General features: G+C 39.8%; 1 protein-coding gene across 2 annotated transcripts in view; it reads left to right on the top strand.

Annotated features, from left to right (window-relative positions):
* AHRR (aryl hydrocarbon receptor repressor) overlaps positions 1 to 12,583 on the top strand; it is a 564,251-nt gene that overhangs the window by 81,941 nt on the left and 469,727 nt on the right. The window contains exon 3 of one of the 2 annotated variants that reach the window (XM_083188386.1): positions 4,585 to 4,763. In XM_083188386.1, the coding sequence (XP_083044512.1) occupies positions 4,585 to 4,763 (179 nt within the window). Of the gene's footprint in view, positions 1 to 4,581; positions 4,764 to 12,583 lie in introns of both variants that reach the window. The other variant, XM_083188385.1, reaches the window with a different exon arrangement.

Raw genomic sequence — 12,583 nt, 5'->3', positions numbered from 1 at the left:
AGGGGGCATGGGCGCTGGGTCGGAGGCTGTGGTGGTTTCTCTTGATGCCGCCAAGGCCTTTGACTCAGTTGAGTGGGGCTATCTGTGGGAGGTTTTGCGTCGCTTCGCCTTTGGCCCCAACTTTATTACCTGGATCCGCCTGCTATATTCCTCCCCCATGGCCCGTATATAGGTGAATGGGTTTGTGACCTCCGCGTTCCCACTTGGCAGGGGCACCAGGCAGGGCTGTCCACTGTCACCTGCCCTCTTTGCACTTGCCATTGAACCTCTAGCCATTATGCTCCGCGACTCCCCGGTAGTTCGCGGTATCCCCTTGGGTGGATGGGAGGATGTGGTTGCCCTATATGCCGATGACACTCTTCTCTTTCTCAATGATGCTGAGGCTTCCTTGGAAGCAATGTTGCAGATAGTGGAGTCCTTTGGGTCCTTATCTGGCCTGCTTATAAACTGGGGGAAGTCGAGTATTCTTCCTCTCTCGGGTAAAATTCCAGATAGATTGACCTCCCCCTCCCCCCTTCAGTGGGTCCTCAAATTTAAATCCTAGGGAGTCTGGATCACCCCTATTGTGTCTGACTTTGTACCCCTTAACATTGATGTAGTCACTGCGGAATTGAAGAATAAAATACACCAATGGAAAAAGCTCCCCCTAATCGTTATGGGCCGAATTAATCTTATTAAAATGACTATACTCCCCAAATACCTATACCTGCTGCAACACTCCCCGATATACATACCTAAATATATCTTCACGAGCATTAATACTCTTCTCTCGTCCTTCATTTGGGCGAATAGACCACCTAGAGTCGCCTTGAGGACTCTCATTAAACCCAGAGCTGATGGGGGACTGGGACTCCCGGACTTTCGAGCCTACTACCTAACAGCCCAGCTAATGCATCTATCAGACTGGATACTGGGTAGGTACCTAGCAGCCCAGCTAATGCATCTATCAGACTGGATACTGGGTAGGTCTGGAACTACCTTTGAGTGCTCCTGTGCCGAGTGTGTGGGGTCCCGCCTCCCTCCCCTGCAATTTCTTCTGTCCTTCCCTTTCACACCTGCCCTTTCCCCTCTCTTCCGACAGGCACTACTGGTCTGGCGGCAAGCCCATAAAATTTGCGGTTGGGGCGGGATGTACGGGGAGACCCCTCTGTGGCACAATAAGGCATACCCTGAGTTTAAACAACTTTCCTCCGATGGTTTTTGGCTGGGGGTGGGTCTCCTGTCCATTTCCCAGTTGTTTTTAGAGGGTACCATTAAAACATTCCAACAACTCTCGGGGGAATTTAAACTGTCGAATAGATCCTTCTATCGCTACTTGCAACTTAGACACGCCGCTCAAGCTCAGTTTACCAGCACTCCCCCCTCTACCTCTGACTCTCCAATTAAGACCCTTCTTCAAAATCTGGCCACGACAAAGCAGGTCTCTACTATATATAAAAGCATTGTTAGTCAAGTAGACGCCAATAGTCTTAACCCCCTCAAATCCAAATGGGAAATCAACATTGGCACTCTGGATGGGGAGCAGTGGGCCGAGATCCTTGACTCTGTCAGATAAGCGACCCCCTTCTTGAAATACCAACAAATTTCATTCTATGTACTCCACAGGGCCTATCGCTCTCCGGTATCTATGTTTCGAGCAGGCCTCAGAGTTGACGACGCTTGCCCTAGGTGTGCCTTGCCCGGCGCGGACTTCTGGCACATGCTCTGGTCCTGCCTGCCGGTGTTGGCCTTCTGGGAAGCGGTTTGGACTGATATAACTGTCACCAAACCATCTCTTCCCCCCATTGACCCCAGATACTGCATATTTGCTCTTGGCTTTGAGGAGGCCCAATCACCACCAGTGTATAAATATGTTCTATGCCTGACCTCCTTGGCCAAGGTCCTCATTGCCAGAAAATGGTTTGATACCTCCTACCCAAATATATACAACTGGCGGGCTCTGGTCAACGAGGTTTCGGGACATGAGAGATTCACTTACAGGTCTAGGGGCTCACTTGCCCCCTATATAGCTAAGTGGAATAGATGGACCTCCTCGAGATTTGCCCTGTCCACTGATCCCCAGCAGGACCCAGCTGCACACTAACCCACGCAACACGCGGATCCACTGCTTTCCTTCCTCTGGTCTGAGTAGCTCAACTCTCCATTTAGCCTACATCTTAAGCAAATAACCTGTTAGTAGTAATACACCCTTATTACATTTGATTGTATCCTATAATTTTTACTTGTGTTTTTTTTTTTTCTTCTGGGGGGGAGGGCAGGAGTTACCCTACATCAAGGGTATGGGGCTAAATTTATAGGGGAAAAAGTAAATCAATAACTGGACAACTCATTTGCATAATGTGTGCAGTGCTAATGCCTACTCAAGCGAATATCAGCAACGAGGCAATAAGAGACTCAATCATGGACACTGCTGCAAAACTTTCGTTTATTAACCCTTGTCTATTTCCTCGATGACTACATTTGTTCAATGCATTACTTACTGACTGTACAATTGTGCACTGATTAACCTTGTCAAATAAAAACAACTTAATTAAAAAAAAAAAATGTAGCATGATGTATCACAGAGTAGAACAAGAAGAGCTCCCAATTGTTTTTTTTTTATTTAATTTATTTATTTTTCCATATAAAACAAACAAACACTTTAATTTCACATACATACTTAGAAGAGCTCCCAATTGTTATGAAAAAGGGTTGTACATGACATTCAATAGTGTTGACATAGTTAAAATACTAACATGTCCATAATGTTGATATGCCTAAACATATCCCCTACATCTAAGCCTAACCCTCCTCTGGAGCTCGCAGGGGATTGGCTGAGGGTATTCCCATTAACTGGAGTTAGTGGAATCCCCATCATCTACAGGGCATGTGTATGATGGGGTTTGTTTTTTTAATCACTTGGATGCCTATTTTGGAATGAAGAGGACTGATTTAAAATGGATTTAGGTAAGTATTTTTTCCCCACACATACTTATGGATTACTACTGGACAAGTGGAACAATCTACGTAGCAACATAGGTAAGTATGTATGCATGCTATATAAGAAACTGTTAATAAATAATAAATAATAATAATGCATGTATGTATGTAAATAACATTTAGTATCACTGTGTGCACAAACAAGAAAGAGTATATATATGATACAGCGCTGGGTTTTTTTCTGAAAAGAATTTATTACAATATCTTATCACACTTAATGAGAAATAAAAATAAAGATGATAATATCATAAATACATTTCATATGATAATTCTCATGGAACAAAAAAATGATCTAAAAATCAATAACAAATATATTGATGAATAAGGTTTTCCAGCTAGCATTCAGTGTTATGGAGAATTCATTTTTGCATCCAAATCAAAACCGGTAGGTATATAATTACCATATAATGTGGAAATCCTTGTTTGGAAAGAAATGTGGAAGTCCCGGAGATTTCCCAGTCATGGATTCCCAGATGTCACACAATGGTGAGATGGTAAAATGATGCAGTTACCTGGCAAATACCTGGCTTGGTGGCTGCAGTTGTTTTGGGATCCAAGGTGGTGATATGATAACTGGTCCGGATAGCGTCTGATATGGAATTCCAACGGTTTTTATTGAAGAAGGTGTGAGATGGAATATTCTCCAATGGTATGCTGGAACAAGAATGTGATGGCTCTGTGATAAATTGTAATAAATTATTTTCAGAAAAAAAAACCAGCGCTGTATCATATATATACTCTTTCTTGTTTCTGTACCATTTGGGAGCCTTACACCCTCCCGATACTGCAGCTTTGGCAACACTGGTGGTTCCCCCTTTTGTGATCACTGTGTGCACAACTGCATTTTTTGGTTTATTATTTTAGCTATTTCAACATGGATGAAAAAAATCGCAAAGAAAAGCACCCAAAATTTTATGTCGACCTATACGTCCATTGACCTTTAACAGCAGACCTTTTGGTGTTGATCTGTTGACTGTCGACCTAGATATTGTCGGTCAGCCATTCGGATTCCGAGTTTTGCAGTGGACATTGGGTAGCTAGAAAGTAAGCTGATCTTAAAATCAAGGTGGCAACTGATCAAGTCAGTGATCAGCATAAGTGTTGGCATATTTAATTAATTAAGTATTTTACACAAGTGGATAATCCATTTAAAATAGTTTTTCAAATTAGTTACTTTTTTAAAAATACTGCAATGTTCCGGCTAATATAATTCTTTTTCCAATATATCATATTTATTCTGCATCAGCAATTTCATGGAGTTTCTAATCTGTAAAGGTCAGAGATCTAATTTTGTCAAGTGTTCTATTCATTATACATGTCTGTGTTCTCCAAGTTAGGATGTGAATATAATACTGCAATTCATTAGAACACCATGTTGCAGGACATAATGCGTTAAATGAAGGGTTTCTCTAGTAATACAGCAATGATTACATTCTTGTTATTTTCATTGTATTGACTTTACATTTGATAGTGTTAAATAGCAGAATATGCTGATTTAAGATACATTTATTTCACATTGTATTAATCATAGCATGCAATTATCTGTATTAAGATGTTATATGGTAAAATAGCAGCTAATTAATTCTCTGTCTTTCTTCATAGAAGGCCATCTTCAGGGAGTGAAAAATCAAACCCTTCAAAAAGACACAGAGATCGCCTAAATGCAGAATTAGAACGACTAGCAAGCCTTCTGCCTTTCCCTCCAGAAATAATTACAAAACTGGATAAACTATCCATCCTGCGTCTCAGTGTGAGCTACTTACGAGTGAAGAGTTTCTTCCAAGGTAGGCTTTCACACATACATATTGGGCCAGATTCTCTAAGCTTCATAAGTGATAAAATGGAGAGTGATAAACAGCCAGCCAATCAGCTCCTAACTGCCATGCCACATACTGTGTTTGAAAAATGTCAGACAGGAGCTGATATTTTTTACTTTAAGTTTTGAATTTTTCAAGGCAGAATTGTAGACAGGCATTGGCTGGTAGAGATTAAAATGAAAAATTACACATTTTATTCTATTTATGTTACAAAGCTGATAATCAGATTTGCAATGAATTTTTTTACATTTCACTTTCTGCTGTATTCTAGTAGATAAGTAAGCACACATTACAATACTTTGGTTACTAATTACCATGTTAACTAGAGATGTAAGCTGACATATGTAACAGTTTGTAAGGATGATCTCCCACGTCCTATTTTGTTTTTATGACACCAAAACTTTCCACCTATAGTACTAATAGTTCGTTAAAGCAAGTTCTGTTGTTGTTTTTTTTTTTTGTTTTTAAAGGTTCAAAACCTGGTTGGTTGAGAAAAATCTTGCATTTCTCATTTCTCACATGATATTTATCACCTCCCCCATTCCAGATTGTAGCCTTGAATGCCTTATACTTATTTCTATTCCAGAGAATGCCTTATTTATTCTTTATTTTTGTTTGGCCCTGGCAATGTTCCTTTGCTATAATATACAAATGAAAGGTTCCATTATACCCATTTCACGTCTTTGCTTTGGTGCTTTCACACCGCACCTGCACCTGGTTCAATATGTCAGCAACCTGGCAATTGTCTGAGGTGCGGTGTGAAAGGGATACAATAGTCATGGCAATGTGGTACTTCTCTAGTTTCATATGCAGACTATACATTGTATTTACCTTTGTTCTACTTGTTCTACTTGTTTTTAAATCTTATATTTATAGATAATTCATACATACATACATTAAAAAAGGAACCATAGCACCTTCAAAAATTAGTATATAATATTTCTCTTCAAGCCTCAGGGCAGTTGTTTACAAACTTGGTGCTCAAGGCACTCTAGCAGGGCAGGTTTTAAGGATTTGCAGTATGATTCTACCATAAAGTAATTAATTATCATACATGTATCACACGTACGTGTATGTTAATTCCTTACTTTATGATAGAATCATAATTATAGAGTTAACTGACTGCATTAGTTTGCAATTAGCCATTTAGTTCGATGTTTTTCACTTTTTATATTGAGTTGATGGTTTGTTTTATGCACTTGGTAACTGCTTTCAATGATTCAGGAAAGGAAGCTTCTAAAAAATAATATTTAAATATCTTTTGTTTTAAAAAGCCTATTTCTGATGACCATCTGAACCTGGTTTCATTCGGAATAGAGTCGGGTTAAGGGCCATATGGGCCTGGAGCTGAAAATATTCAAGGGTCTATTATGAGAAGTGTAGGGTCTGTCACAAGTGTGGCAAGAGTGTGGTCAGTGCTACATGGATACATAAACCACCTACACTATTAGCCCAATGTCTCCCTAAATACATAAATGTAGAAAAACTGCTTCATTTTTTAAGGAAAATAGAAAAAATGTAATACCGATTTTGTGGCCAGCTGGACGGTTATTCATCATCATGATTATAGGCCAGTTTTTTTGGTAATCTAAAATTAGATGGTATAAAAAAGAACTACAGTATGAATTTACAAAGGTTCTGGTATATGCTAGGTAGAATTTGTCCACTTTTGTAAACCCTCAAAATGGAATGTTACAGTGTTCTATAGGAAAACACTGTAGCGTAACATTGTGCATGCAGATACTGCCGCGAACACTCATAGAATATACGTATGCTGTGTATCAATTAATCAGCATAAGCAGCTTTTGCATCCCATTCATTTTGTGAATTTGACACCTTTTTTTTAATTTTATTGAAGCAAAAACACGGAGTACAAATGTGTAAGAAATAGATATGATTTAAGTAAATCAGATGTTACATAAACAAGATACTTTATGACATAATTCGGCACACTTCCATGAGGAATGTTTTACAATATGGTGATTTAAATATAGTTGAATATTTTTGTAAATTAGAAGCACACACATAATATCTAAATATTAGCATGAATGATATTAAAGACAAAGTAAAAGAAAAGGGATGCCTGGCGCTCACCTGTTGGAATGAAGGTTTTATACCACTGGGTCAGATGCTTGCTATTTTATATCTGGGATTGTGTTGAGGTTGACAAATTTTTAACAAGGCTTTACCATATGTTAAAAAAGGAAGCCACCCTCTTCTCCTTATCAATTATACAGGGTTATCCAGACCTAATTGCTGGGCTGCAAATTCACATGCTGGAGGATTATCGAATGACTGCAAATGCGTACGGATAGTGTAAGGCCATTCAGTGGTAAAATCCAGTGTCGTTTCTAAACACAAGCTATTTATAAATTGATTGACAGTAAGCCGGCATTTGTGGGTGTCACCTGGGCATTTACAGGGAGTGTCAGAAAATACGCAGGCATGCCCAAATATTTTTGAGGAGGCTGTGTGACATCAACTTCATCCTTGATTTATTTTATTTATTTATTTACAGTTTCTTATATAGCGTAGCAGATTCTGTGGTGCTTTACAAATGTTAGCCTGCTTTTATTGTACGGACTGTGTAGATCTTGGGTTATGAACAGACTTCACACACTGGAGAAATCATTCGATGGTGAGAGAGTTGCGAATGGATTTGCTGCTAATCACCAATCTGCAATATTTTTGCAAGCCATTCACAGACTTACACAGGGCAAGATTTCACTCCGGCAGGGCAGTGAAAATCTGATCGCAGGGCTCTGCAAATTAACAAAAAAGCAACCAGGTCTGAATAATTCCCATAATCTCCACCCGGTCCATTCGGAAAATACAAAAAGTTTCCTATTATATATTATAGTATATTATAGGAAATTAATGGGAGTTGGATGTATTCGTTCTTGTAAAATGGTCTTGTTTGCCGCTGCACTTATAGCAAGTATTAATTTCCTACTGCCCCTTTAAAAATATATCCAGAATTGCTCAAAGTTAACCTGGTGGGTGAATTTTATGCATTTTAATGGAAAAGGTTGCACTGAAAAACATTTGGCGCTACAAAACCATGCCATGACATGGCACAATTTGAAGAGCTTTTTGATATGTACAAGTTAGAGAGCTAGAATGTTCACAGGTTGTATGTGGGTGAGTATGTCATAAATTGCCAGGACCTGTTTTATAGAAAATAATGCCCTAATTTATGCATATAACTGACTAATGTGGTAAGCTTGGTGTTAGGTCATTTGGTATCCTAACAATGCTACCCCTTTGTTTAATATGTATGAGTATGACAAACATATGACAAACATATGCCATATTTCATAAAAATTAGTGAATAGCCATATCATCTACCATTAATGGTGTGTTTAATTGTTCTTTGTTTTGGCACAGTATTTTTAAGATTACCAAAATCAAACATCCTTATACTTGTGTATCATTGAATACACATTTTGATTTAATGCTACTGTATAATGTAGATTCCAAAAAATCATTCCTGAATTGTTAATATTGTATGAAATAGTAACAGTTTATTTTAGTGATAATTCTGCCCTGAAGATCTAATTTGATCAATATATTTTTCTAGGAAATTCTGTTTATAACACTATCCGCTAAAGAGGGATAGGGTTTGACAGTTAATTTCTTCTGAAATACTCCTCAATACAAGTGGGATATATGTGTTGAATTTCAATATTTCACTGACACAGCTGCAGAAATAATGACAAATATAATCCTTCAAATAACTTTGTAATGGAGCTAAGCGATATATTTGCAATAGCCAAAACGGTGATTAATTATTATGGTAGTTGCTTTGCAAAGGCATTAGAAAGAGATAAGGCTATTATACAGTATGAGCCAGTAAATATGTTCAAGCAAAGTGAAAAAAAAAAAACCTGATAGTATGCGATATGCTGGTGGCGACAAAGAATAAAGATTAATGTGAAAAATAATGAGCATATGATGTGTCATTGATCAGAGAGGTGTGGCCACGACGGCGTGCGTGAGGTGAGGAGGTTCCTGCTCTCCGGTGTCTCCATGTCGGAGTGACGGCCACCCGAACGCTCCCTGACCCCAACCAAATGGATGCCGTAAATTGAAGCACTGTATCTGCCGGCTGCTCAAATGCAATAGAAGAGAGCGCTATAGAGCTGATACCTTGTCTGGTCTCCCGTGGGGGTTCCCGGCGGTAAGCGGTGACGGAGGGCGGAGGTGACGCTGCGGCTTGTTCCGGCCAGGACTGATTGCCGATGGGAATGATCATCTAACGCCTGATCTGACCCTGCCTGTAGCGGCGAGTGTGTGGCGGCTTACTTCGCGGGAGCGGAGAGAGCCGGATACCCCGCCGTTTGACTCCTGAGACGCCAAGCAAAGAGGCGAGATCAGGGCTCCGTATCAAGGTGCCCCAGCAAGATCTGCTTAATCGGCGGCTGAAGATGAGGAGGAAGGCGCTTGATTGCCAATGGTAAACTGTAAGTCCACACACACTCTATCCTGTTGCAAGGGCAAATATTAGCTGGAGACTTTCCCTATTGTGATTACACGGCTGATTATCACACTAGTTCCCGCAGGCTAAAAATTGTGATTAATAAAGCAAGAATGATACGCTGGTGCAAGTTGCCTTAAAGCTAGTCCTGCATAAGGCATTGCTGTGATTGAAGTACTGATCACTGTTGTTAAAGCGGCTGGCTTTGTAGTATATTCTGGTCTGTTTTATAAATCAGGGTCGACAAGCGGGCTTAGTCTGGCAAAAATCCCCTGACTGCTTAGTGTGTGTGGTGAAGCTGTGGACTAATAAAGGAGTTGAACCCCTGGGACATTATAAGAGTTTCATTTGTTTGAACCAGAGATGGGTAAAACACAGAATACAGCGGCAGCTAGGCTGGAAAAGTTTGCCCGCACCCAGCCACGTACGGTCGGTAGCTCAAGAGATTCCACCCCACACAGTACCCCTACAAAGGAGAGTGGGGGAGCCGAGTCCCAGAATGAGGTCACCCTACAGCAGGTATTGGAGGCTGTAAATTCTAGTGAAAGCCGCCTGTCAGTTCAATTGGGCAAGGTCCAATCGGATATAACATTACTACGTGATGATGCTCAAAAAATCCGTACAAGGGTAACAGAGATAGAAACACGGATTTCAGAGATCGAAGATGTTTGCTCCCCACTTGCAATACAGGTTAAAAATATTGCTAAGGAAGTTAAAGAGCTACAAAGTAAAAATGTAGATATGGAAGGTCGGTTGCGCCGTAGCAACATCCGTATTGTAGGCCTTGAAGAAAGGGTTGAGGGGCCTTCGCCAGAACTGTTCGTGGAACAATGGATAAAGCAGACCCTGGGTAGTGAGACCCTCTCGCCCTTTTTCACAATTGAAAGAGCGCACCGAGTGCCATCTAAACCCCCAATCCCTGGTGGGCCTCCACGCACACTTATAGCCAAAGTTCTCCACTTTCGTGATCGGGACAATATACTAAGAGCTGCAAGGATTAAGGGGGATATATTATACAATGGTAGAAAAATCTCAATCTTTCCCGACCTCCCTTTGGAAATACAGAAAGAAAGAGCACGGTTTAAAGACATAAAAGCAAGGTTACGCGAGCTTAACATCAAATACGCAATGCTCTACCCGACGAAATTGAGGATAGCTGTAAATGACGTGACTAAATTCTTCTTTAATCCTGGAGAGGTAGCAGAGTGGTTGGACACAAACTATCCATCAAACCGGCAACTCACAGCTTAAATGTAGATATGACTGAGTGACTGTGTAGCCACTCTAGTCTATGCAATAGTTAATGCAATGGTTAATGTTATAGACTTTTTTTTTATTTTTATTTTTTTTGTTGAGTATTTTGTAATATGGTTTATATTTACAGTATTATGGATAAATAGCAAAAGATAAGATCAAGCTATTTGTTAATACTGAAAAGGCAGCGGAAAAGTCGGATGTGAATTGTATATAGGGACATAACCTATATTAAGTAACAACCCATGATATGGAAATAGATTCGACTGGGGTGATTGGTCTAGATATTTGGGGTTGTGGAAATTGCTAGTGTAATGGTGTAAATTGATATCCTTGGAAATATATCAATGGACGCCTTTCCCCCTTTTTTTTTTTTTTTTTTTTTTTTTTTTTTTTTTGTTGAGTATTTTGTAACATGGTATTATGGATAAATAGCAAAAGATAAGATCAAGCTATTTGTTAATACTGAAAAGGCAGCGGAAAAGTCGGATGTGAATTGTATATAGGGACATAACCTATATTAAGTAACAACCCATGATATGGAAATAGATTCGACTGGGGTGATTGGTCTAGATATTTGGGGTTGTGGAAATTGCTAGTGTAATGGTGTAAATTGATATCCTTGGAAATATATCAATGGACGCCTTTCCCCTTTTTTTTTTTTTTTTTTTTTTCTCTCTTCCCTGGATGGGCAATATCTAGCATTGACGATGTAAACAACATAATAGAGGCATATATTATGTATGTTATGTAAATGAAAGGTTGGGGTAGGGCGGGTGGAAAGTCACAGGCTGGGTCATCGGAGGGTAGGCACGCCAAAAGAAAAAGGGTGGTCTGAAGTTAAAAGCCTCTAGTGAATGAGTAAGATTTATGTGAGTGGATAGAGTGGGTATAAGGTAGAGGGTATAGGTATGCCTAGCTGGGTAGGTTATACAGGGAGGGGGGCGGGATTGAATTATATGTTTTATTTGTTGTATGTCTTATGTCTTGGTACATGTGCTTGCAGCAATTATATATATATTAGAGAAGGACCTCTAGAAGATGACTTAACTGTACTATCAAAACTTTTGCATGAAAAATTGTCAAAACCTAAAAAGTATCCTAGAAATGGTGGAGTATCAACCTGGTGGGAAAATGTTGTTAAAGGAGGAGAATGGTAACCTTTTTGACATGGAATGTTAGAGGGGTAAACGAGAGAGTAAAGCGCTCCTTGGTCTTGAAACATTGTAGATCCCTGAAGGCGGATGTAATCTGTCTCCAGGAGACACATCTATTTGGGGATAAGGTGGTCACACTGGACCGGCCATGGATAGGAGCGTCTTTCCACTCACGTTTCTCCTCTTCTTCGCGGGGGGTGTCCGTCCTAATCAAGAAAGGTGTTAGGTTTGAATTACTAAATTCAAGAATAGACCCCCTTGGTCGATATGTGTTCTTGGAAGGGCTCATTGAGATGATTAGATATTGCATCCTTGCTATCTATGTACCCCCCCCCTTTACATTTGAGGTTTTGAGACACGCGGTAGAATTTGTAACAGAAAGACCAGAAGCCGCAATAATATGCTTAGGAGACTTCAATGCTGTCATGAACCCTGGATTGGATAGATGGCTTAGTAAAGGGGTCTATCCTGATGGTAGTAGTAATCTATCTAATTATATCCAAGAAATTGGATGGTGGGACGTGTGGAGGGAAAGATATCCCCTGAGTAAACAATATTCCTGCTACTCCTCATCCCATCACACCTTCTCAAGAATTGACATGATATTGGTGTCTAAAAATTTATTAAAATCAATTAAGTCGGTGGAATATAAATCTCAGGGGATTTCGGACCATACTCCAATAGTGATGCAGGTAGACAAATGTGAGCAGGTCGGGTACACATATTGGAGATTGCACCCTTCCTGGTTGACTCAAATAGGTAATCTAGACGATCTTGAAGAACTTGTCAACACCTTCTTTAGGATTAATGAAGATACATCACAATTCGATATAGTATGGGATACCTTTAAAGCGGTCCTGAGGGGTGACCTGATAAAAAAGATAGCTGGGGTGAAAAAG

The sequence above is a fragment of the Crinia signifera genome, chromosome 5 (assembly GCF_055691185.1).
Source record: "Crinia signifera chromosome 5, ASM5569118v1, whole genome shotgun sequence".
Lineage (NCBI taxonomy): Eukaryota > Metazoa > Chordata > Amphibia > Anura > Myobatrachidae > Crinia > Crinia signifera.
Note: the sequence above shows the minus strand (reverse complement) of the source record. Positions and strands in the feature narration are given on the sequence as shown.